Here is a 27811-nt window from a genome sequence, read left to right on the forward strand (position 1 = left end):
AATAGTTGTAGTATTTTTGACCCAAACAGGTCATGATTACGTTTAGTCTGATACATGATTCGTTTTTTTTTTTTTTTTTTTTTTTTTTTTTACCGCTATTGTGTTTAGTAGTTAGCTCAATCAAAAATATAAAATAGAAGCCCGGAAAGTTACATTATAAGCAGGCTGGGCGATTCATTAACGTTTAGATGAGCAAGATTATTCTCTAAGTCTTGATTGTTTGTGATTCCATAAAAAGATTATATATTATAAAATTGTTGCTTTATTCAAGCAAGAATTATCTTAGCAAACATTTAGAGCCTTTATGCCGTAAGTAGCAATTTGATTCAACCAATATCTTTTTATTTATTTTTATTTAATTGGATGAGTAATGCTATTTGTTGCTTTAACTAATCTTGCAGGCTCATCTTTTGAGTGTTTTTGATAACACAAAATCAGTGACATTTGATGAGAAGCACTACGATAAAATTCTCTCAATAAATTCACAAGAAGGTGAAAATATCGGCTTGGAAGAACCGGTAAATGCTCAAGTAAGTATATCTGAGCTATTTTTTTTCTATTTTTTTTTAGCTTGTTTGCGTATTAATCAGAACATTATTTAATTGTTTTAGGTATTGGCATAAGGGTTTTTAATATGAACAAAATATGCATACATCTTCAGATAAATTACTGTCGCCACAACAGAAGAAGTATCATTCAGTGAACACTGTCTAGCCTTAACAAAGTACAAAATCGACTTTGCAATCTAGCAGATGCCTCTCCACAACTTCAGTGGCTTAGAGACTTTGGACTGTGAAATAAATCAGTCTGATTAAAACTGAGCCATTTCGGTGGCCTTTTACCTGATAGGCGATAGTATTGGTTTTGGGTAGTCCTAGGAAGTCCACTCTCATAGGCTTTACCTTCCCTCTTTAGAGGGAGGTTAGTTTATTGCTGTCTGAGACATTTTTTAATAGACCAGAGTGCTCTTTTTTTTAGGGATGTAGGCTTGATTCTCCCACATCATCCAACCTTGTGTCACATCTTCCTATGATGAAGAAGAAGTAAATATCAGCAATTGTGGCAGTTATTGCCCTAGATTCATGACGTGTACTTCTGTAACATACTTTTGCTAAAAGACATTTTTATCAATTTCATCACTGTGTTTGTCTTGGTTATTTTCGGCCTCCTAGGCCACAAAAATGTCCAAGATGACCAGATATCAACTAGGAAGTGTCCAAAATGCATTCAGCATCCTCAAAATCACAAAAGATTCTATCTTTATGCTTATGACGATCTTGAGTATTCTGACCATGGAATTTAGTGCCAAATTGGACAAATTAACTATAGTTTTGTAGATTTTAAACCTCCCATTAATATCAGAAAAGTAAAACAATTTTTCTGAATAAATTTTTTCCGTGGAGAATATTTTAGTATTTTTCCTAAGAGTGAAAAATATACCTTGGAATAAAAAATTCGCCATCCATTAATGAATTTTATAACATTTTCTATTTTCTTTGTTTTTTTGTTTTTTTTTTTATTTCCTTCCCAGGGAAATGTTGAGGTCTGGTTGGGTGACCTTCTGAGAATCTCCCGCAGGTCAGTGCATGGAGTGATACGAACAGCATTTATGGCCATTGGCGATTCAACTTTCAAACTGCTTGAATTTGAAAACATGTTCCCTGCACAGGTAAAATTATGACTTATTTTTTCTTCTTTATTTTTATTTAATCGTCTTTATTTTATGCAGCTTTATAAAACAATAATGCAGTTTCGATATTTTTTTTCTCATGTTACCAACACCACACCTAATAAAACCAAAGCAAAAAAAACAATCTTGCTATGGATTGGGAAATGTTAAGAATGGCACCATCTTGTAATATAAAGAGAAGAAACTGTAAATTGTTAGAAGGAAAAGCATTAATTATAAAAATTAAAAGAAAATTAGTTAAAAATAAGCAAGATGTAGATAAGCAACAGCAGCAGCTTCATTCCATCATCATCATCATCATCATCATCATCATCATCATCATCGTATAGAGAAGAAAATCGAAATAGAGGGTGGCCCACTTAAATGTATCCCGGAAAAAAATGTGGCAGAGAGGAGGAACATTCTTTTATTGTTTAAATTACCTGTAGTGTAATAAAAGATGGTGGAAGTGTTCCCCGTTAACATCTATGCATTTCTGGGCACATTTAACAACGTTTGCAAATACTGACTGTAGATCTTGTCTGGTGATTCTCCCGTTAGCATTGGTAATGATCTCCTTTAGTTGGTCTAGATTGTGAGGATTATTTGAAAAAACTTTTTGTTTTAAAGTCCCCCAAAGATAAAAATCACATGATGACAAGTCGGAGGAACGTGGTGGTCATAAACCTTTGCTTATTGTTCTCTCTTCCGTAAACATGTCATGAACTTGTGTCAATGATCTGTGAGACGTGTGGCATGTGGGAAAAGAATTGCATTTTGTCTTGTGGTGTCAGTTGGTCGTTAAGAGTAAGATTAGATAGATCGGGCTACTTTTAAGTGGGCCACAACTGAAATTTTAAAAAATCAACATGGTTAGTTTCATGAATAAATATTTATTTTTCTGTAAAGCAACAATATCTTGCTTTGATATTTTTTTTATAAGAAATGTTACTGTTTTATAGGGTGGAACGATAAATTTATTACCCTAAACAAAATAACACTACAGCTTTATTTTAAAACTTTTATTGAAAAAATCAATTAGGTAACTTGATTATTTAATGTAGCTGATACTATTCAATGTAGCCGGCTTCAACCTCAATCACCGCCTCGATATGGGTCTGGAACTAGGAGCATGCTTTTTCCACAAGTGCCGGTGGGAGCATAGCGAATACTCAGTGTATGGCGACAGTCGGGTTGGCTTTGGTATTGTGGGAGGTCATGTTGGTGATGTTCTCGATGTATGACCAAACGAAGTCCAATGGGTTCAGGTTGGGCTAGGAAGAGGACTGCTATATTAGATATTCTCTAGCTGTGTAGTTAACTTCTTTATTTAACTCTCTTTACGGTCTTATTTATCAGGCCCGTAATCGTCTAGTTAGTATCTACTTTAACGGCGTGCTCGTCTAGTCTTTGAATGTGGGTGTGTGCATGTCAGAACATAATACGAATAATACATGACGACATACCTGTCTTCTGTTGGTACTTTCTTCTGGGAGGATTCGCCAACGTCTTGAAGAAGCTGGTTCTGTTACAATCAAAGACATGGACCCAAGACGAATGGTTGTTTATATATATTTTTATTCACTCCCAGGCATTTCGTCATAGCAGACTGGAATGAATGGCAATCTTTGGCTTGTGGTTCCATTTGGAAACCATCACCCCCTTATGGAGAGACTTGTTTTAACACATTTTGTCTTTTTAATGTCCTGAACTCAACTCAACTAAAATTAACTAAGGCACTCAAAACCGGAACCCCTAACACGCCAGATCAGGTCCCCATTTGCAACCCCCAGTGCAACTTGATAGGTCACAGAGTTTGATTCATGTCACAGCATGACCCTTTAACCCTTCTGCACCTGTAGTGCTCACTCCTCATCGTTTCCCATGATTCAAACTATTATTATTCCACTATATATATATATATATATATATATATATATATATATATATAGAGAGAGAGAGAGAGAGATAATGCTTTGTAGCCAGCGTTGCCTGGCGATTATATAACAGTACAAAGTCGTAGCACTCCTTCTGAAGCTAAGCCTGGGTCTCTTTGAACTTGTGGGCTGGCGCCGTGTCCTGCTGCCACACCCAGTGTCTGCCAGCAATCACATAATTGCACCAGGGGATCAACACATTTTCAGCACATCCAGGTACACTTTGGTGTTGACTTTCAAGCCAACTTCGAAGATGTGGCATGATGTAGCTCTCACTTGAACTCATACCAAAGTTTATAACCATGGCTGGAAACTTCAAGCGTTGAACCGTCTGGATTTGCATTTTGGCGGTGATGGCAATAATCCTGTTGTCATAACTTGGATCGGTAGAGAGCATGAGTTGTACGATCTTGCTCGTTGAATATTGTGTTACTTTCAGACATGAAAAAAGGCTCCTATCGCTCTTGGGATTTGTACACAACTGGCCAACTAGTAGATGGTCTGCAACAAAAAAAATCGGTTTTCATCAAACGGAAATGGACTCATGTCTTTTAAAGGACGACAATTTTACCATTCCACCCTGTAATTATTTTTTATGATAAAATATTTTTTGTGTAGTCGTAACTTTTTATCTGTAATATTTCACGTCCTAAACAAGAACATTTATTAAAAAAAAAAGCGTATCATATGATTAATAATTTGGATAAGAACAAATCACAAATTTAATAATAATTTAATGTACTAATAAAAAAAATGCTGACGAATGCTGACGTCATACGAATTAAATTTGAAAAATACCTTTGTTTTCCAGGGAAATTTAAATTTGCACTTGACTGTATAAATAACACTATTCTGACGATAGGGTCTACTAAAGTGTTAAGATAAGTTTCTTGTATATATATATATATATATATATATATATATATATCACCCACAGACACATTGTTTTGATGTATCATAGCTCTTAGATGCTGCTAGACAAGCACCCATCCTAAGCCAAGGCTCGAACCTAAGACCATGTTGTTGATAGCGGGTATTTCTAACCGCCTGACCATAGAACAAACATCGTTGGCAAATGCTATATCAATTGACAGCCACTAGCCACTGTTTCTTTTGTTTATTTACAAAGGGCTTTTCATTATGCTAAATAGTCCCACGAAGTAGCTGAACCATTCTATTGTTCCAGAAAGTACCTCTCTCCTGATGCAATTGTGTATCTATCTAAGACTCAAATACATTCTAAAATGGAGAACTACTGTCATGGTTGGGGAGGTATCGTTTGAAGCACTCTTTCTTGCCTTGACAGACTACAAAACCGACTTTGCGATCAATTGAGGGATAATCTTTTTCCCCTACAGCCCCCTTTACACACACGTTGCTAGCCTCTATCTACTGTATCATTATGCTCATGGTAGATTCTCGACTGAGCTCCAATTTCTGGTCATCACCTATAAAATATTAAGAGCAAAAAACTCGCCTGGCTACAACCACAACAAACAATTTTCATTTCTCTTCTTCTCTATACCAAAAACCAAACGAAACTTCCATGAACAAAGTTTCTTTCCTAGAATATACCATATGTGGAACAAAATATCATGAAGCTGCTTCACAACCGATGACAGTTGTGTTCAAATTTAACGGAAACAATTCCTTGTTAAGCCATTCTCTTGAATGATCAATTCCACTTCCATTTCATTTTGCAATCAATTGGTTTGTAGTGGCGATCATCGTATAACGGATAATCTCTTTAAACCTTATCCTTGAACAGCCCCTGAGTCTTGATAAAAGGTGACCTATGAGTTAAAACAACATTTGCTACTAAGATAAAGATTTATTCATACCTTTCATAAGTGTATTAATGCAACGGTCATTTTTATATTACCTTTATTATTGCATTTGGTCATCTATTTAGCATCTTCAGTTAGCAATAAATTAAGAAAACTACCAAAGTTTATTTTCTGCGATCTGCCTCGCACACGGACTAAAACCTGAGTTTATTTATCAAACTCGATATCAATGACGTCATGGGTCATGTCACTGACGTCTCTTTGTTTTACTCTAATTTTGGCCTATTTCCCCCCCCCACACACACACACCTAACTCTATACAACATTTTTTTAGTCTCTTTTGTGGGGACTTGCTTATTTGAAAAACTTCGTGTCACTTTGATCAGTACTTAGTTCCATGTTTGTCTAGTCTAACGCTATCTGATGTAATCGCTATCTGACATCAGGCTCATATATTATGTAACAAATATATACACACACATGCACATACAAACATACATATTATTTATTTCTTGTTTCGAAATATTTTTTTGTGTTTCTTATCAGATTGGTCTTCTTGGTCTTCAAATGATCTGGACAAGAGATTCTGAAAACGCACTGCACCGAGCCCGTGTGGAGAAAAAAATAATGGCATCAACAAATACCAAATTTTCTGAAATACTCAACGAACTGATTGATCTCACCACAAGAGAATTAACCAAAATTGATCGAACCAAATTTGAAACCCTGATTACCATCCACGTGCATCAGAAAGACATTTTTGAAGATTTGGTTAGTTTTTTTATGATTTTTTATTTTTTTATTTTATAGAATCACTTCTGTTTCCAAATAGGCGCCAAACCACTTTTTGTTTTCTACGTTATTCTAGATAAAACGAATATGCTATTTAAATCGATTGCTCCATTCTTGGGGTTAGTGTTGCGACTAAGGAAAGGCATGCTCCCCTTTTTAAAAAAAAATTTTTTTATTACATTTTCACCCCAAACAAGGCACATTGCCACTTTGGTGTAGGGGGCTACTATCAGGGGCAGAAACTACTGGGGCACTATGTTGGGATTTGGGCAGCAAGATGTCGGTTCACGTTACACTTGACCTTCTGCATGTCAGTACAGTTAGGGAAGCAGGGACCTGGAATGGAATTCCAGAGTCTAGCGGTTCTGGGGAAGAAACTACTGGAGTAGAAAGATCTTTTACATCTAGGGATCTCTACTGTGTGGGGGTGGGATTTAGCTGCCTGTCGGGTTTGTCGAGGGTGTCTACGTCGTGGGGGCACAAGTGTCTGCAGTTCGTCAGAGCATTCACCATTAAAATACTTGTAGGACAGGCAGAGGGATGCAACATTTCGTCGATGGGACAGAGGCTGAAGCTTAGATGCCAGTTCAGGGCCTATCAGATTGGCGACTCTCTTTTGAACCTTGTCTAGGAGCGAGAGACTAGTAGCCTATCAGATTGGCGATATCCCTGATATCAAAACAACCTAAGCTCACCAAATGTTTTTGTTCCTATACGTCAGATTCCACTATTGAATTTAAAGATCTCCAGGCCTCAGTTGAAGTGTGTTTCGCCATGGCAATCAACAAGTCCCAAAGATAATCCTTGGCAACAATTGGTCTCAACTTGACTTAACCTTGCTTTAGCCATATACACTTTTATATAAGATGTTTAAGGGCAGTACCCCTACAATATCTACACATAAACAACTTCAATAATTGTCTATGCATTAGCGTTCCACTAATAACTTTTATCTCTGTAATGAAGTGGATGAGAATCTAGTCAGAAAACAGGTAACACATTCGCTACTGCACCTATTGGGAAAAGGCCGCTTACTAATTTAAACTCGTTGAATGTTTTTGCTTCCGATTAATCATAGAGAAATTCATATTAATATAAGTTGCGCTGCTGAAAACAAATAAAGCCCATGAAATTAATCAATACATATTGTTGCCAGCAATTAAAGCATTTAATTCAAATTACCTAATAAAAAAACAATAATCTTATCAATTATTTTTATAGAATCACTCCCGTCCTGCCTCCAAACTTGATCTTTTTACTGTTATAGACTGTTAATTAAATCTATCATAAATTATTACTTTGAAGTGTATTTTCATTTTAAAGTACAATCTTTCTTGTGTATTTTTCCACTCCCACGTGTTCTTTTCCTCTCCTACCACCGTGTTTCCAACAAGTGTTTCCTAATTTTGAACAGGAAAATAGGAAAGATTGGGACAATTCTGTTTCAGATTATAATGGATCATTCTTTTCATCTTGTCAATTTCCTCCTTAGAAATTTATTATTTCTTGTAAATCATTTCCTGGATCGCCATTGCGATCACAAGATATTGAAAGAGTACCTGAGTTTGTCATCAAGAAAAGAGTAAACTGGCGATTGTTTATAGTGAAATGACAAATACGTAGTGAGGCTGGATTTTTTTAAAACATTTTTTATAATCTTGCAGCAAAATACATTAATATGAGGTCTCTTCATCACCAAATGCAATGCTTAAGTTTCTCCTTTTTTCTCTTACTCATTCTCTTTTTGCTTTTCACTTACAGCATTATGAATGTGGATGCCAATTCTTACCCACATGCACACACACATGTATATATATATATATATATATATATATATATATATATATATATATATATATATATATATATATATATATATATATATCCCAGTGAAATCAGCCAGATGGTAGAACATGAGATAATTGTGTATTACTTTTTTTATCTTTCAGAAAACAATAATAGAAAATAGTTTTCTTACAATTTGGTTCAAATAATGATGTAATAACCAAACGATACTGCAATAATTAAATTTAATCAGCAAAGGTATACTTAAAAACAAAATTTTAACCAACAATCACGAGGTTCTTTGCTCAGCAACCGAGAAGGCTAACATGCTTGCCAGTCGGTTTGCCTCAAACTCCACACTGGACCCTCTAAACCACCCCCTACCTCATTTTCCTATGCGGACAGACGCCACGCTTGACGATCTAATAATCACCCCTGCTCAGGTGCATGCTATCATAAAAAACCTTGACACTTCAAAAGCATGTGGACCCGACCTCATCCCAGCTGTGCTATTAAAAAAGTGCTCAACCGAAGTAGCTCCAGTTCTCTCCAAACTCTACAACAAATGCCTTAATGAATCTTGCTTTCCGGGTTGTTGGAAAACTGCTTCTGTGGTACCAGTATTCAAGAATTCTGGCGAAAGAACTGACCCATTAAATTATCGCCCTATTAGCCTCCTCCCACTTTTTGCCAAAATATTTGAGACCTTAATTAACCATGCTCTAGTCCAGCACCTTACAGATGCTAAACTTCTGACCGACCAACAATATGGATTTAGACAAGCCCGTTCCACGGCAGACATCCTCACTGTAATCTCTGAACGCATATACCATTCACTGGACAAAGCGGGAGAGGGCAGAGCGGTAGCTCTAGATATATCTAAGGCTTTTGACGGGGTATGGCATGAGGGTCTCCTCAGGAAGATTAGATCATACGGTATCACTGGTAGAATACTTAACATAATTAAATCCTTCTTAGATAAGAGAAAAATCCAGGTTGTCCTCGACGGTCGTACATCTAAACAATATGATAAAAATGCGGGAGTGCCCCAGGGATCTATCCTTGGACCTCTGCTGTTCCTGATATTCATAAATGACCTCCCCGACAAAATTGCCTCTGAGATGGGTATATATGCTGATGACACCACACTCTATAGCAGGCACGACAGGAAAACAAATGAACATATATCTAAAGTAATGGCAGAAACACTAGAGGATGACCTCCAATCAGTAGTGGAATGGGGACAAAAATGGATGGTCACGTTCAATGCCGCCAAGACAAAACTGGTTTCATTCAATAATTACAAGAAACCTTCTCTACCACCTATAGCAATGGCCAACGACTCCTTATCTGAGAGTACGTCTCTCAAGCTCCTTGGCCTAACGTTCACAGGAAACATGAGTTGGAACAATTACATCGAGAGCATTGCCAGGGCTGCTGCGAGGAAGGTGGGCTCTCTCTACCATGCTAGAAAACTTCTAACACCCGAAAGTATCCTGTACCTCTACAAGGCCACTATTCGCCCATGTATGGAGTATTGCTGTCATATTTGGGCTGGTGCATCGGCTACTAGTCTCTCGCTCCTTGACAGGGTTCAAAAGAGAGTCGCAAATCTGATAGGCCCTAAACTGGCATCTAAGCTTCAGTCTCTGTCCCATCGTCGAAACGTTGCATCCCTCTGCCTGTTCTACAAGTATTATAATGGTGAATGCTCTGATGAACTGCAAGCACTTGTGCCCCCATGACGTAAACACCCTCGACAGACCCGACAAGCTGCAAAATCCCACCCCCACACTGTAGAGATCCCTAGATGTAAAAGATCTTTCTACTCCAGTAGTTTCTTCCCCAGAACTGCTAGACTTTGGAATTCCATTCCAGGTCACTGCTTCCCCAACTGTACTGACATGCATAAGTTCAAGTGCAACGTGAACCAACATCCTGCTGCCCAAATCCCTACATAGTACCCCAGTAGATGTTTCCCCTGATAGTAGCCCCCTACACCAAAGTGGCAATGTGCCTTGTTTGGGGTGAAAATGTAATAAAAAAAAAAAAAATAAAAAAATAAAAAAATTGGAAAAAGACTTCATTTTAAATCAATGAAAGCACACGAGTGTTTGACTTATGCTTTTTTCTGTCTGTAATAATAATGACTGATGAACGCAAATGTGTGGGTCATACAGCACAATTAGTAAAATTATTTTTATATAACCATAAAGAAGTGGTCTTTATTATTTATTACCCATTATTGTATATGGTGATAATGTTCTCGTTTGGGAGTTTTGGGGAGCATGGTGTTACTCCTTAGTTGCCAATACTCCCAGATCTATTCTGACCCAAAGTCGTAGTGAAAGCAGAGAAAAAAAAGGTAAAAACTCTTCTTATCTGTCAGAGTTATACTTCCTTTTTCATCTCACGTCTTCGCCTAGCAGCAACCGTGCTTCTCTTCTTCTTTTTCTTCTTCTTCTTCTTCTTTTTCTTCTTCTTCTTCTTCTTCTTTTTTCCTTTTCAACTCACAGCAAACTCCCATGAACGAGATATCATCTCAAATAAAAAACGTCTTTTTACGGTGACACTCGAACCCTGATAGCGCCCAAATTTACATTCATCTCATCTTTTGTGTCAGACGGGTTCTAGGTTCAAGTGCTAGTGCATTTCTACACCAACCATAGACGCTTATTGCTGTGAGTCTCCACACTGTTATTACACCCCTCTCTGATCTCATGATCATATAGGCGGCATCCCAGAGGAAATCATTTTTGTTGCATACTTCTTTGCAGTAGTGGGATTTTTTCAGAACTGTAAGCTTACTTGAGGGATTGCGTTTCTACTTCTGCCTTGTGAAAATCGTCTGGCTCATTTCATCATCATATACTAAACTCTCTGACCCACTTTCCAAAGATGTTATATTGTCAGAATCTTCTGACGAGAGGACACAGTAGCGGAAGTGCAGCTCCTTAATATGTCAGGGTATCCTATTCATTAGGATGGTCTGTGGACTAATTATCTTGGTTATTCAGCCCTGGCCAAATTTAGTTATACACTGACTCTCCGGTGCCTTCACCTAAATGCAGTCTCCAACTTGGTAGGGACTGTGCTTTTGGACCTCATAAGTGTAAAGGGTATTGACTGGCGCTGATGCCTCATCCCTTTGTTTGTTTCCCAAACAATCCTGGACTTAATGATCAACCTTGCTGCCTCAGTAGCAATGGCAGTCTCTTGCTATGTGATCTTTGTAGCTGCATTCGTAACAGGTTACGCTGGTGCTAAGGCTGGTCCTGGTAGAAACAGTTTACACCAGTGCCAGAGCTGGTCCTGTTAGAAACAGTTTACACCAGTGCTATGGCTGATTCCTGGTAGTAACGGCAGATTTACCACTAGGGGAACCACATGGTGGCTTTGGTCCCTAATGGACGTCAGCACCCTTGCTCTTGCTCTTAAGTCTCCCAGCATGAGAGTCTCAATTTTTTTCAACCATGTCACCATATCTTGACACGCTAGATCATTTTGCTTCACTGAATCCACAGTGTAACATATCATATACTAGAGTAGCGAGTCTATCACTTTGTCATCCTAGCCATTTGTGATAGAACTAGCTTTCCTCATGATCATCCCACGTGCCACATATGGCCACGCACATACTAGGAGGTTCTAAACAAACCTTCCACACAAGGAGAATACGGTTCTTTGTGTAATGATATTAGGGACTTTCCTCACTTTCACCTTTCATGCTTTCTTGAGACTACTAATCCCAGCATTCATGGGCCGTCCCCCAGCCATCCCAAGTCTTAGTCCAAATCGAACCAAATGTTCCTTGACTTGAAACGCGAACATGATGTCTCTATCAACAAAGATGTGGTCAATATAGGCTGATGTTGTCCACAGCTTCCCCCAGTGATAGAACCTTGCTGCTGCTAGTCTTCATAATAAGGTTTGGATTGAACTTCCTGTCTTTCAGAATCAACATCGATTTACTACTATTGTATGTGAGCATCCTGTGTTGATTAACGCTGAACACTGCATTCCATCAATGTAGATGATAATTTCCGTGCATTTACGTCTTTGTGAGGGACTGCTGATTCGTATTGTTACCATAATAATGGCTAGAATAGCTTGAAAGCAGAGAAAAAAAGGAAGGGTTCCAGGTTTGAGTGCTAGTACGTCTCTCCAGTAGGCACATGCTAATCATGGGTGCTTATTGCTGTGACTCTTAAGACCGTTATTACAAGTAGTACACGTCGCGATCTTATTTATGGATTAAATAGAACATATCATTTCAATCTATTTATTTACAAAGTATACATCTGCAAAACAAATTAATCTACAATCATTTGATATAGTTTGAATAGGTGTATCCTTACAACTTGGAATATATCTTTGACATCAGTCCAACAGTGACTTTGTTGATGTCTTACTAAGGTGTTGTTCTGTTCAGTCTCAGGTCAATTCTTCCAAGCTTTACCTTCGCTTTGAGAAGGAGTTAATTTATTACTAATTGCATGAGGCATTCCTATGGTGTTGCTCAGGCATTTCTTGTAGGTCAAAGTTAGCAAATCCTAGTGCATTAGCTTTTCAAAACAACACTTGATCTACTGCTTATCTCTTGGAGAGGAAGTAAATAAAATACAAATCATGAAGAGTTTAGGGATAAAATGTCCCCAAAATTGCTGACACGTCATAAAACCTAACAACCAACTAACCATACAGTTATATGTGCTGCCAAGGGGGTAGAGAAAAATTAATCAATAATGTTCCTGAATGCATTAATACAACAGTCAATTTTTTCTTCCTTATAGCACCTGATACTGAGAATGTAGTCACCCATAAGTTCTGGCCAGACTCAATATTACTTAACTTCAGTGATCTTATGTGAACAAAAAATTCAATGCAATAGAATCATAAGATTGTAAAAGATTGAATTGTTCTTTTTCCTTTTCGATTAGCTGTCATGACTGAAAAACTTGATATTTCTGGTTTAGTTGAAGAAAAAAAGAAACATATGTACATAAGTATGCATATCGTGGTGTTATTCTTCATCAACTTCTCGACGTGTCCAGTGAACAGTTGATGGAACTGTTCCATTCCAAGGTCTGTCCTTGTTGTGTTGATGCTTTGAAAAAAAAAGGAAACTAATGTCATAGATTAAGCAGCCCCGAAAGCCAAGAGACCGGGGGGTTTTTTGGGGGAGAAACCAGAGGTCAAAAGTCACTTGCATAACACACTCTAAATGAGTAGTAGAATAGTTGGCATTTTCTTTTTACTGTTTTTTCACCTCAAATAAGGCACAGTGTCACTTGAATGTAAGGGGCTACTATTTGAAACCAAATCTATAAATACGCTATGTAAGGGGTTGATGTCTGTTCATATTACACTTGAACTTCTGCATGTCAGTAGAATCAGAGAAGCAGGAAACCGAGAGGGAATTCCAAAGAAAGCCATCTTCTTTGCAGCAACCTTGGCAATGTCCTCAATGTATTTGTTCTAATTGATGTTACCTATGAATATTAAGCTGAGGAGTTTGAACGAAGAGCTTCCAGGTATTATTAGTCATGGCACTCAATGGTTGTGAAGGTTTATTGCAATTCTTAAAAGAAAGAAGCTTAGTCTTAAAAGAAAGAAGCTTAGTCTTAAAAGAAAGAAGCTTAGTCTTGTCAGCATTGAATGTTATTATTCATTTATGTTCCCATTCTACTATAAACTGAAGGCTTCCTTCTAAGGTTTTAGCCATTGCCTTAGATATGTGTCCATTCATTTTCCTCTAGTGTGGTATCATCTGCAAATATACCCATCCCAGACACAATTTTATCAGGGAGGTCATTTATGAATATCAGGAATATTAAAGCTCCAAGAATCGACTTATGTGGCACACACGCATTTATATAATGTTGTTTTGACATACGACCATAGAGGACGACCTGGAGTTTTCTTTTGTCTAAGAAGGATTTGCTTATATTAATTATTCGTCCAATAATATAATATGATTTAATGTTCATGAGAAAACGTTCATGCCAAACTCTGCCAAAGACCTTAAATATATCTAGGGCTGTTGCCCTTGCTTCCTCTGCCTTATCCAGTGCATGGTATGTATGGTCAGAGATTACAGTTAGGATATTTGCAGTAGAACGAGCTTGCCTTAATCCATACTTTTTGTCAGAAAGAAATTTAGTATTTATGAGGTAGCAGACTAATGCTTGATTGATTAAGAGCTCAAGAATTTTGGCGAAAAGAGGAAGGAAGCTAATGGGGCGATAACTGAGTGGGTCAGTTCTTTCACCAAAATTCTTGAAAACTGGTACAACAGAAGCAATTTTACAGCAGTCAGCGTAGCAACATTCGGCAAAGAATTTGTTGAAGAGTTTGGAGAGAACTGGGACAACCTCAGCGGATCATTTTTTAATAGTATAGAAGAGATGAGATCAGACCCACATGCATTCAAGATGTCTAGGATTTTCGTGATATAATGAACATGAGAAGGAGTGATTTTCAGATCATCAAGTGTGACTGCTGTCCACAAACAGAAGTTTGGGAAGGAGTGGTTTGTTAGGTCTAAAGTGGAGCTGGAGGCAAACCGCCAGGCAAGCAAGATGGATACTGAAAACCTTCAGAAGTAGGAACAAGAAGTGCATGCTCACACTGTGGAAATCCTTTGTCCTCGCAAGGCTGGCACACTGCTGCCAGCTGTGGTCTCCACAAAAAGTAACAGAAATCTGCAACATTCATCAACAAAATATGTGGAGTAGACAAAATAAATTACTGGGAGAGGCTGAAAGAACTGCAACTGTATTCACTATAACGCAGGAGAAAACAATATATTATCATCTACATATGAAACATCTTGGAAGAAAGGGTTCCAAACACAACAATAGTAGAAATAACCTACCAACGGCGAGGAATGCTGGGATATAAAAAATCACACTTGGGACTACACAGAGGATCAAGTACCTCATTCACCACAGTTTCACCTACACTGATACAAGATCATTCAACTGTATTCCAGCCGCAATAAGAAATATAAGGAGAGTGTCCCCCAACACTTTTAAGAAACAACTGAACATTTGGCTGGAAAAGATATCTGACCAGCTACCAACACCAGGCTACCATAGCCCCAACCGCAATCGTCTAGTGGACTGGACCTCTGTGAGAAGTTATCAGCCTGGGTGCAGTGGAGCTTCAGCTCAGCTGTGTCAATAACAACACAAACGACAGAATAACACAAACTAAAAACTACTACCTTCTTCATTGCTGTGTAAACAACCTCAAAATTGTTGGATAATGGGGGAATCATTATTTACTACAAATTTTTCTAGAAATTAGGAGTTCTTACTTTCTGCGACTCAATATATTTTCTGGTGATTCTGGTATGCCTTTTCTTGTCTACCATTTCACTCTTACAATTATTTTTAGTTTCTATATACTTTTGTCTATTTGTACCGGACTTATGTCGGATAAATCTGCAGAAGGCCTTTTACCTTTGATCAATGTCAAGTGCACAAGTAAAATTGAACCATTGGGGAAAGTGGGGTTTCTATAAAACTTTGGTGTGAGAATATGTGCTTCAATCACTGCTTCAAACCATTCACTAGCCTGATTTGCACAGATGGTTTTGTTGTCAACCTTTTTGAGGTACGTTGTCGTTTTGAGCAATGACTCTTTAACTTGAGGTCGAGAGTTTAGGGTGATGGCTACCAATATCACAATGTACTCAGCATTCTTAAGTAGGATCTGCGCATTTGTTACACAATCCTTGGGAACGGTGTCTAGACGTGAGGCTCGCTGACCTTGACGATCTGGAAGACGAGTCAGAGTGTGACAGTCTATGTCAGAGAATGGCATTGATTGGTCATTACTTAGTAGTCAAATATAGCAGACATCTTCTTGCCATAACAGGTCGAAAAAACCGTCTTCAAAATCTAGTGGGTGAAGACCTTTTCACCTCTCGACGTTGTGGGTACATCTCTCCTCTATCGTTATTTTCATGACAGATGCTCGACTGAGCTTCAATCTATAGTTCCCCTTTCTGCAAAACATTTGCAATAAATACTCGGCTAGCTGCAACAACTGTCAGTAATTTCCCTTATTGGGTAAAACTAAATGAAAATCCCATAAACAAAGTTTTGTTTCCTCTAAGTGTTCGTCTGTGGAACACAATACTGTGAGGTTGCTTCCCTGCTGAATATAACATAGTTGTTTTCTAGTCTAATGTAAATAAGTTCTTGTTCAACCATCCTTTAAAATAATCAAACTCTAAATTCAAACATTACCGATCATCACAGTGTTGTCTCATTGTCTACCTGACACTCATTAACTCTCATCCTCGAGTTGCCTTTAGGCCTTGATAAACGGTGACCACTCCCTAATAAAAAAAAACTAGAATCAAATGACGGGGCTACCCAATTCTCCAGCTTGGATTTACAGGAAATTTTTATTTTTCTTAAAAATTATTCGAGTAATTTCTTGTCTAATAGGTGTCCATTCCCTTTCATATATTGTATATGATTTTTTTTGATTGATTCGTCTTGAATTACAATTGGATATGTTTCTGGTGGCGGTCAATTTACTTTTTAAAATTGGATATATTTATATATGTATGTACATGGATATATTCACCAAGGTACCAGTTCTCTTTGCCCTCTTTTAGTCTAATTAGCGCTCTCCCTCCCCAGCCTTTCCATACTCTTTGACCATTTATGGCTATTTTGTATTACTATTATTATTATTATTATTATTATTATTATTATTATTATTATTATTATTATTATTATTTCTTTATAGTCTTAAATTTTGGATACTTTTTAGTTGGATTTTTTTTCTTGTACATCAGGTCAATTCCTTTGATTTTAGACATTAAAGTTGTCTATTAACACTTTCGCTGTTTCTAACAGGCAAACCTTTTGCAAAATTGAGAAAAAAAATTGTCACGTTAATCTGATTAAACCATTTACGGCGGCTTTTCGTTATGATCCCAAGCATTCCGATTACAATGGGAATCACCCTTTACTTTATATTTCCATAGTCTAACTAATCCTCATTTCAGATCTTGATATCTATCTTTTCTTCCTGTTTTTTTCTTTTGTACTCTCGTATCGAAAGTAGCTGGTACGTCAATGATAGACTAAGTTCTCTTGTTTTTCTTTAAAAAAAAAGAAAAAACTATGTCAAGTTTTGGAATGTTTAAGGTGCTTATCAGTTTGTACGCACATGTCCCAAACAAGTTTGGCATTGTCGTTTTTTCTTTTGGTTTATGCTCATGCCGCTTCTCAATGTGGTCCGATTCATAGATTATTATTATTTATTATTCATAAAGTATTATTATTATTATTATTATTATTATTATTATTATTAGTAGTAGTAGTAGTAGTAGTAGTGGTAATAGTAGTATGTACTCACTAAGAGTAGTCACACAAGCCATCATCAACGATTGCTCTTTGAGAACAACTGGTGGTGTTCCTTGGGATCTGAGTGGCAACAAGTCTCCTCAGATTTCCAGTACTCTCCACCTTTTTTAATAACCTATGCAAAAGAATTTGCATTATCGCAACAGCCGCTTACCATTGATTTCTCATTGGCGGCGACCATTAGTCTTCACTGGAATTTGGATGGCAATAAGCCTCCCCAAAGTCCCTAGTGCTTTCTCTCCTCAGTCTTTCCAACCTCCATGACCCTCATTATTTGGTGTAGTGCCCGTTTATAATGACACTCATACACACACACACAAAAAAGGAGGCAGTATATTATTATTATTATTATTATTATTATTATTATTATTATTATTATTATTATTATTATTATAGTAAAGAAGATACAATAGAAAATTAAAAAAAAATTAAATGCGCAGAACATCCCACAAAACAAAGGGAACTGAAACTGCAAGAGATCTCATAAATTACCTCCCCAAAGAAAAACACATATACATGCGTGCAAATTGTAAGGGAACCATCATCGGCAGATATCACACAAATGATTGTGAAGGATCAGGGAGACTAGAAAAACTGGAGAGAGAGAGCACTAACCTAACCTCTACTGGAAGGATGCAGATAATACTGGGACCTTAGGGAGGCTTATTGTCACCCAAATATCAGATGACTAATGCTCATTGCCAGCAGCGATGGTAAGCAACTGTTGCAATGGTGCAAAATCATTTGCAATGATTATCAAAAGTGAGAACTCCTAGTGCAATAATAATAATAATAATAATAATAATAATATAAATTTTTTAAAAACATCAATCTCGACTGATACCACACGAAACCTATGAAGGATTAAGGAGAATGAAAAGACTGATGAGAGTTCAAGGAGGATTGGGACCTTTGGGAGGCTTATTGCGACCCAACCCTTAATGAAGACCAATGATTGCTCCCAGCGAGATATTATTAGCAAGTGGCCGTTGCAATAATACAAAGTCATCTGCAAAGGTTCTGGAAAAAGATAGAGATTTGGAGAAATTTGTTGTCAGCCAGACTCCACATACGGGAATCCATCTGGCAGACACCTTATGCATATGCAAATGGTCATGAATGATAGTTTCCACAGACCCTGTATTAATCTTGACATCTTGGGCTATTTAGCAAATAGTAATGCGCCGATCTTCCAAAAATGCAGCCTCAACTTGACGGACAGATGCCTCATCAATGGCAGAAGGGGGGCGACCAGGTCTGGGAGCTGTTTCCACAGACTTCCGGCCATGTTTGAATTCACGATGCCAGTGTTTTACAAGGTCATATGATGGGGCATTATCGCCTTAAGTTTCTTTCATTTAATCAAAAGTCTCCTGTGGTGTGCCTCCTTTCAAATACAAAAACTGGATCACTGCTCGACATTCAACAGGCTCGATTTCACACCTGACTCAGTTCAAACACCTGTAAAACAGAAACCACAATTAGTTCAGATCTGTAATTTGCCACATAACCCGTAATAAATCATTGCACATGCAAAATTTCAGCTAGATCAGATAACTGAAAGTGGGTTACGGGCATTACTTATTGCACGCCCCTCGTATATATAATATAATATTATTTGGTCCCCCCCGACAAAAGGAAATTCACCCTTGTCTGTTAGTCCATTCGTCTGTCCACACTTTTCTCAATTACTACACCTTGGAATATTTGGAAATTTTGCACAAACATTAAACATGATATGCGTAAAAAGGTAACAGAACAGATTTTCCGGGAAAACTCTGGTTGCCCCCATAGGGGTGCCTTTCGGGTTTAAATTGACACTTTCATGCTTATTAAAAAAAATTGATGCCTTGGATTTTTACAAAACTTTCTGAAAAGTTGTAACTAACTGATTTCTATATAATTTTGTTTGTCTATACTTCGCGATAACTCTTGGGTGTGCCCCAGGAGCTTCTTTAGGGCTAATAAAAACACTCCAATTTTTAGGACTATTTTACTATATTTGTCCAAAATTTTCTGTGTATGTCTATTTAGCAGTTTTGCATGGTGCTGAACTCAAATTTAAATATGTTAAGGCCTTGAGTATATTGGGGGCTAAATGGGGGTGTGTGAAAATGATGGACTTAGTCATTTCTTTTTTTTTGCATAGTGCAGAACTCAAATTTACATATGTTAAGGCTTAAAACTCCACTGTTTGTTCATTTTCACCAGGATTTGAGGTCCTCTGGGGACTTTTGAGGTTAAATGGGGGGGGGGGATCAAGTGCTGAACTTAGTCGTTTTTTATGTCTCGTTCACTGTGCACTCACGGGAGATCATGCATGCTTCACTTGTTTTATACAAAATCTAAAGTTCTAAACAATAAAAGGTTCTTTTGTTTTTCTCTCATTTTATGATGGCTATGAATTTTTGTATGGAAGTGGGTGGTAACTGAAGAAATACATAAAGCCGAGAGGTCAATAATGGAGGAAAGGTATGGCTACTCTAGAGGCTGATGCTACCAGATTATGCTGTCTGAAGATACTGCTTTTCTAAACTAAAATGCACCAAATATTGATGCTATTATTTTTCTCCTTTGCCTTTGCAAAACTCAATCATGTTCTGCAGAGTCAAAAACAAAAACAACAATTTTACTCTACAAAACAACCAAATCAAAAACAATGAATAAATATTTAAAGATATAAGAGACTTGAAGCGTAAAACTTTTTCCAAAAATTACTGAAATTACAGCATTATATAGTCCAAAAGGGGTTGATACGCTGTAAAACAAAACAACCAAGCTAAACACTGTGAATTAATATTTGAAAATATAAACAATTTGAAGCATAAAAACTTTTCTAAAAAATTATTGGATTCTGCATTAAATCATCTGAAATGGGTTTATATGCTATAAAACAAAACAACTAGTCTCTAGAGACAATGGATAACCCCTGTATGAGGAGACTATAGTAAAGCAAGTCTGCCAATATGTCTTGATTCCATTTTCCTTTAAAACGTTTCTCAATCACTGAAATATATTGATGGAATCTTTGATCATGTTCATCACTCATATCCCTAAAATTTTCTGTAAAATACTCGAAAGTGGCAATTTTGCAAAAAATCTTTACCTAAGTCGATAAATAGAAGGCTAGAAATGAATTTTCCATACCATTGTGCGTATAAAAATGAACATAGATGTCCTGTACTTTTTGAAAGTTGCACAGTGTAATAGTAGCTGTCCCCACACTAAACTATTTCATGTGAACAGTGTCTGTGCTAGGAAGATATGCACTTTTTTATTAATGTATTAATTTATTCAATTACAAAAATTCAATAAGCTATTAATACACAACAGCGTTGCCCGGGAGTGTGTTTGCTTGCAGCTCGTTTTTCTTTTCTTTTCTATTTTTAAACTGAGCATTTTTTCTTTTACTTTCTTTTTTATTTTCAAAATATCATTTTACTCCAATAAAAATGAAGTAACTCTGTATGGATGAACAAATTACGTTCCTTTTTAGATGGAGGATATTTGAAAATAATTCCTACACAAAATATTTTCTAAAAGGAATTAAATCGAATTATATTTTATTGTTCTTAATGACATGCTGCAACAATATGCAAACAAAAACTGAATCTGGTCATTAACAACAAAGTAAAGCGACATTGAACTTGATCATTCGATCAACAAGGTAAAGCAACATTGAACCTGGTCATTAGATCAACAAAGTAAAGCAACATTGAACTTGATCATTAGATCAACAAGGTAAAGCAACATTGAACTTGATTATTAGATCAACAAAGTAAAGCAACATTGAACCTGGTCATTAGATCAACAAAGTAAAGCAACATTGAACTTGATTATTAGATCAACAAGGTAAAGCAACATTAAACTTGATTATTAGACCAACAAAGTAAAGCAACATTGAACCTGGTCATTAGATCAACAAAGTAAAGCAACATTGAACCTGGTCAGTAGATCAACAAAGTAAAGCAACATTGAACCTGGTCATTAGATCAACAAAATAAAGCGACAAGCAATACCGATTCTGGAGAGGTGAAGTTTGAGATTGCCCGACCATCGTTTCAAAATTAGACGTACAACTATCCTTACAGAGGTTATCCATCGTTTCTCAAGACTAAACGGAGGCCATGATAGATATGGAATACAATTTTTCAACTTTAAAAACCGTGACGATTTTCAAACAAAGGTATCTTTGACAGAATTTTAGTTAGGGTCATTTTAACACATATTATTTATTGATTATATTATGCTGTTGCTCTTAAAAGTGGCTCTATTAGAAAGTAAGATAAAACAAGAATGCGTTCCACGTATTGCTGAGAAAAAAAAACCTTCTACATTGTCGTTGGGGAATTTGGAGAGGAGTAGTATGTAAAAACAAATTAGCCACTACACTGTATTTTATGATTTTTAAAAATGTATTTGCAGGCATGAAAAAGTCCTGAAAAATGTAGGAGGGTGAAACGGTCAGATTATGGAAGAAAAAAAAAAAAAACAAGATTAAAATTACAGTTCGAAAAATCTAAATAATACAAAATTTGTTTTATTTTAGGTTCGCATGCACATTCGGACCGTGGACGATTTTGAGTGGCTAAAACAGTCGCGCTTTTACTTCAAGGAAGACACTGACCAATGCCTCGTTTCGATCACAGATGTCAATTTCAACTACATGAACGAGTTCCTTGGCTGCACCGACCGTTTAGTGATCACGCCTTTAACAGATAGGTATCGTACAGACTTTGATGCTTTCTTATCCTACAGATCTTGCTCACGGAGGGCACAAATAAAAACGGAAATAAGCTACGCGTATCATATAAAGCTAAAATAATTTTTGCTCTTCCTCTTCCTCTTACCCCTTCCCTCTTCTCTCTCTTTCTCTCTCTCTCTTTTACTCACTCTCTTTCAGTCATGTTACTTTTATAACACACGTCTCTCTCAATTTTTCTGTGAACAAGTCTCTCCCTACGACTGCCTTTTGTTCTCATGGTTCTTCTTCTTCTTCCCTCTCTCTTTCTTTCTATTTCCCCACATCTTTTTGTATAAATACTAGCAGGCCGCCCAGCGTCGCCCGGTTGTAAGATTCGCTTAAATATGATATTTTAATTCATGCACAGTATGTATTTATTATAGAGAAAATTCTCTATTGACTATTATATTGAACCTAATATATAGTAGTGAGATCAAAATTATATATATATACTAGACTACCCGTGACCCGTTGGGTCAGTATGTTATATTAGCTCTGGAATTCATGTATGAGTGTGACACTTGTGATGTAAAGAAAATAGGGTTTTTTTTGGACATAACAGAAACATTTCTATGAAAGTATATTAACATGAAAAAAGAATATAGATAGATTTATATGAGTCGTTCTGTTTATTATAATTGATTATTTTAGAAAAAAAAATTTACAGTTACTGAATTATAAGTGGCTGACCATACTTATAGATAAATGTGCACTGAACAGATTCCATAATACTTATTATAGTTAATTCAAATTTTGATATATCTGGGGGTTTTTTTACACCGTTCATTTCTGTATTACGTTTAAGTTATTTTAAACCCTCCTCTTCTCATGTTAAATAATAATTTCGAAATAATAACATCAATATTTCAGCGTCCCAATTGTTCCTTTGTTTTTTGTTTATTTTAAACCCCACTTTTCCCATGTTAAATAATAATTTCGAAATAATAACATTAATATTTCAGTGCCCAGCTCATGCGCGCATGCACAACCGGATGTCATAAACCGGAAAGTGGGTTACATACATCGCTACAAGTTCATTTGAGATATGGCGTGAGTGCCATCAGCTGAAATCGAAACCAATATATAAAACGCTCTACCCGCATTCCTTAGTCTCTGAGCTATATATATATATATATATATATAAATTCAAATATCATCTCTATTCTGAAAGAGGGAATCGCCCAAGGTCAAAGACAAGGTTTAAGTAAGCAAACAAGCAAGAATGGACAGCCTGACGGTCCACAGAGTTTTATAATTATATAGATTCCTCTTTCTTTAGCTTGTTCTTTAGTCATGAAAAACATCTATTTTAATAGAAAGCGAAATATCAACTCTTCCCATACGAGTTGTGTATTGTGTTCGTTCTTTTTATATTTAGTTTTCGTTTATTCCTTATTTCCTCTTTGTTTTTATCAAACATTTCGTTGGATTCGCATTCTTACAATCTAATTTTACGCATTTAATAAAGTAAGCATTGAAATAAAGTTATCGACATCTCAGCAATCTTATTAGTCTCCTGAAAAGTTTTTTATAAAATAACTCATTTAAAACTAAAGTTTTTGCACTTTTTATCAATATGTGAACATGTTGTTCATTTAATGCAAGTTTTCATTCAAGTTGCGGCCATTTTCATACATAAAAAAAACAATGGTTCACGCATCCATTCACACGCTAACCCTGTTCCGTCTGCCTGCTTCCCACCTGACTACAACTTGGATGTCTTCAAGTCCAACGTTAACAAATTCCTAATGAACCGCCCCCTTAGGTAAACATTTCATCAAATCTCCACACTAACGTACTGTACTTGCAATAACCCTTATCCCTGAGTGGCTTCCGGGCCTTGATAAGTGGTGACCACCGTGTAAAAAAACAAAAAACAAACACTTTTTCCTCTGACTAGGCACGTGCTGCGATGGAGAAAAGAAATGGTTTGTTACTTGTAATGCCTCATCTAAAACCAACTTTCTCTCTTTTCATCATATGACGAAATACCTTGTTGCCGCTTGTAGTAAGCAATATTATCACAAAGATTGTGGAAGGGATTTACCACAAATTTTTCGATGTTTGTGCAGCATGTAAGGTCTTATTATGGGCAAAAAGAAAAGCAAAATGGTGACCACACCTGATTATATACTAGTAACGTGAAATCTCGTAATTCATATGCAAATTAGATGGTGCCGGCTTGGATAAAAAAACATTTATTCCGAAAAGTGAGTAGATATTGGACTCGTGTATTTACAGTACTGAGGAATGAAGATTTTAATCGCAAAGACGAAAACTACAGTTCTCGCTTCAAGGAAGTTTCCTTTACTTGATAAGCTTTTAGGACTGACTTTCACCCAAGACTTGAGGTGAAAGACTTACATCAAAGCTGTTGCTAAGGTTGTTGGGAAAATGGTTGAATCATTCTACCTCTCCAGAAAGCACCTCACTCCGGATGCAAATCTCTACCTACATAAGAACCAGATATATCCTAAGATGAAGCACTGATCTCATATCTGGGAAGATGATGCTTAGAGCATTCATACAAAGTAAAAGATCGACTCACAATCTGTTGGAGGATGATGATCTCTTCTTGATCTTACAGCCTCTTTCACACAGAATAAATTTTACTAGCCTCTCTCTAATTTATATGCAGGTGATCGACTTAGCTCCAATAAGCATTGCCTCCCACGTCTGTAAAACATTAATACCTACAACTCGTCTGTCTATAAACACAGCAAAAGTTGTCTTTCGCTTTCTGTAACAAAAAAAAAAAAAGTCAAAACGAACAAATTTTCTTTCCTAAAACATCCCAACTGTGAAACACTTGTCGAGCCGTCCCTCGGAAAATCAAGTCCTCTCTAGTAATCTTCAGCGCATTTTATGCCCTTCCCTGTTTCCAATACCCTTGTGACGGCAATCGTCATCTGACCAACAATCCTTCTAAACCTTATCCTCGTTAAGCCGGCCTTGATAATTGGGGACATATCAGAAAAATGAAAGAAAATTAGTTAATTAGTTAATTATCTATGCTATTATTAAAGTTTTCAATGTTTATTTATTTATGTGTGTGTATATATACCAATAAAACTCTTGAACGGATGAACCGAATTGAAAAATCCTTTCTTTCCCTGAAAGGTGTGAGTCCCTAGATTGTCCTTATCTATATATGATTCGTAATGAACAACGCCGAGTCATACAAAAACCCAAAATAAGGGTTTTGGGGTTGTTTCGTGCAATTGTCAAAAAAGTTACCTGCCGATGTCAACAGAATTTAGCACTGTCTGTATACAGTCGCGGTAACATCTTTCGGCATATGGCCAGGGCTTGTGGCGTAATGGATAACGCGTCTGACTACGGATCAGAAGATTCCAGGTTCGAATCCTGGCAAGTTCATAATAATTTTAACCATCATTTTATCTAACGTTTACTCATTATCCTTACCGATAGTAAGGGTGTTTTTTTTTTTTTTAGTGATCTTGTTTTGGGTATATGGGAATTTCCCATACTCCGGGAAGTGTTGATGGTAAGATGATGTTGAGTGTACTTGATGTTGAGTGTACTTGATTTTGTGTTTGACTCGGAGTTGTGTGTGCCAATGCAGTGCAACTGCTAGTTTAAAATAAAATTGTTCGGTGCTCGATATCTTTTGTATTAGGACATTCATCATTAAAAAGACTTTCTATTAATCAATTTTCTGCTTCTGAAGAAAAAACTTATTTCCTTGAAAAATCCATTAGTTGAATCATTGATTTTATTTGATCATCGACCATATAATTATATTAATCATATCGACAACAAACAAATAAAATTAATGATTCAAAAGTTTATAAAATACCACTACAAATAATAACATACGACATCACAAGTTATAGTATTAACTAATCAAATGCAAGCAAACTTTATATTAGAAGAAAAAAAGGCAAGAAATATTGTACACAGATTCATATTCTCAATTAAAAATATTAATAAAATTAAACTCATTATTTACTATAAGAAATTGAAGATGCAATATCTTATAGTAAAAAACAACTTATTTTCATCCGTTATAAGATTAGAAAGCTACTTGTCAGTTAAAATGCCCTTTGGCACAATGTAATTCCCATAAAAATAATAAAGCCAATAGTTACATTAGTTTTAAAATCACTACTCTATCTTGTCGCCTCACCATACATTTTGTATACTCTAAAATAATACATTTCAATATACTTTAAGATATAAAATATATCGTAGATATTCTCATTAAAACCCAACAAACTACATGTAATAACTGTCGTGTCGTGGAACAACAGTGAAAATAAGAACAATCAAGTCGAGGTTCGGTTAAGGAACAAGTGTATTAACAATAATGTACAAAGATAGGAAAGCGTGTATATCTGCTGGGCACTCGGCTAGCAGTTGCAATGCAGTCGCATCTCTCTCTCCGATGTTGGAATTATTAGCGCTCTTTATAGTGCTAATCGGTGTAAATTCCCCTGTTCAAGGAAGGCCGGCATAAAATTAACCAGTAACAATATTTTAAAATGCTTAATATAATAGAATTTTATCTTGTGGCATTAATTCTGACATTGCAAAGTTTTGATTGTTAAAGTATATTCTTGGACAGTGTGAGAACGTTCTCTTGACGTCCTCTGATTTCACATGTTCGGTATAAATTCTCTTCTTCTCTGCAGCTTTTTCCTTCATTTGTTTTAATCGTTTGATGATGATTCAATAAAGAATAGAAAACCTCCATTATACATATTTTCAACACAACAAAGCTCGTTAGAACTATTGAAAATAAGGGCATAATAAGCAGAGTTTGTTTGCTTTATATATATATATATATATATATATATTTATATATATATATATAACTACTTCATTTATTCGCATAAATTTAATATATGAAAGTATAGATTTATGCGTAAACTTTAAGTATTTACTTCAAAAGTGCTCAATACATAGGTAGAGCTAGTTAGTAATTTATAAAATATATATGGCGATTAAGCTACACTGAATATTCTGCGTTTCATCCAACTATAGGATTCGTCAGGCTTATGCGCGAATTCTGTCGTTGCTTCTTGTTTTTATACATGTTGAGGATTACTAGTTGGCCAATCAGCTTTCTAGTATCCACCGCGCCCCTTCCTACCAGCCAATGGGCGTGCATTTTATCAAACAAAGGATCTGTTTTAGAACTAGGTTAGTGGGTTTAGGTGGTCGTTCTTCTTTTTTTTTCTTTTTTTTATACATATAAATATACCTATGTGCACACAACAATGCACATACATATACATATATACACATACACACACACACATATATATATATATATATATATATACATACATATATGCATGTGATCGTTTATGTATATTCATGTTTATTTAATTTATTTGTTTTTTTTTTCCTATTGTTATTGTTAGTTTTAAAGCTATTTTGTATCGCTATCCTAGAGTAAGTTTTATTTTGTGAACACAGTTGTTTGCTATTTCCCGCCTACAGTTTAATAGATTTTGAGGTTCTTTAAAGTACAGGATAGAAAATTTTTCATGGAGGCATAATTTACATGGGTCGTCTAAATGTCTGCATGTGGTAGCTTGTCTCATTATTTTCCATTCGACTACCGGCGAATGTCCGCTTTCTTTGAGTTCCCAGTATTTATTCGCTAGTGTTGTTTTTATACGGTGTTTTTTATTTTTGATGTGCTTTTGTGGTCATAGTATCGGGTTTTGAAATCT

The 27811-nt window shown here is 36.2% G+C and overlaps 1 protein-coding gene and 1 non-coding gene across 2 annotated transcripts in view; both read left to right on the top strand.

Moving 5' to 3' along the window:
* Positions 1 to 27811, top strand: part of LOC145292051 (dynein axonemal heavy chain 5-like) — a 579775-nt gene that overhangs the window by 254064 nt on the left and 297900 nt on the right. The window contains exons 34-37 of the mRNA XM_080138079.1: positions 402 to 530; positions 1532 to 1669; positions 5940 to 6164; positions 21912 to 22084. Of these exons, the coding sequence (XP_079994205.1) occupies positions 402 to 530; positions 1532 to 1669; positions 5940 to 6164; positions 21912 to 22084 (665 nt within the window). The remainder of the gene's footprint in view (positions 1 to 401; positions 531 to 1531; positions 1670 to 5939; positions 6165 to 21911; positions 22085 to 27811) is intronic.
* Trnar-acg (transfer RNA arginine (anticodon ACG)) lies at positions 25412 to 25484 on the top strand. Its single transcript has one exon. It is a non-coding gene; the product is annotated as a tRNA-Arg (tRNA).

Source organism: Euprymna scolopes, chromosome 13, assembly GCF_053919585.1.
Source record: "Euprymna scolopes isolate OS-2025 chromosome 13, ASM5391958v1, whole genome shotgun sequence".
NCBI lineage: Eukaryota > Metazoa > Mollusca > Cephalopoda > Sepiida > Sepiolidae > Euprymna > Euprymna scolopes.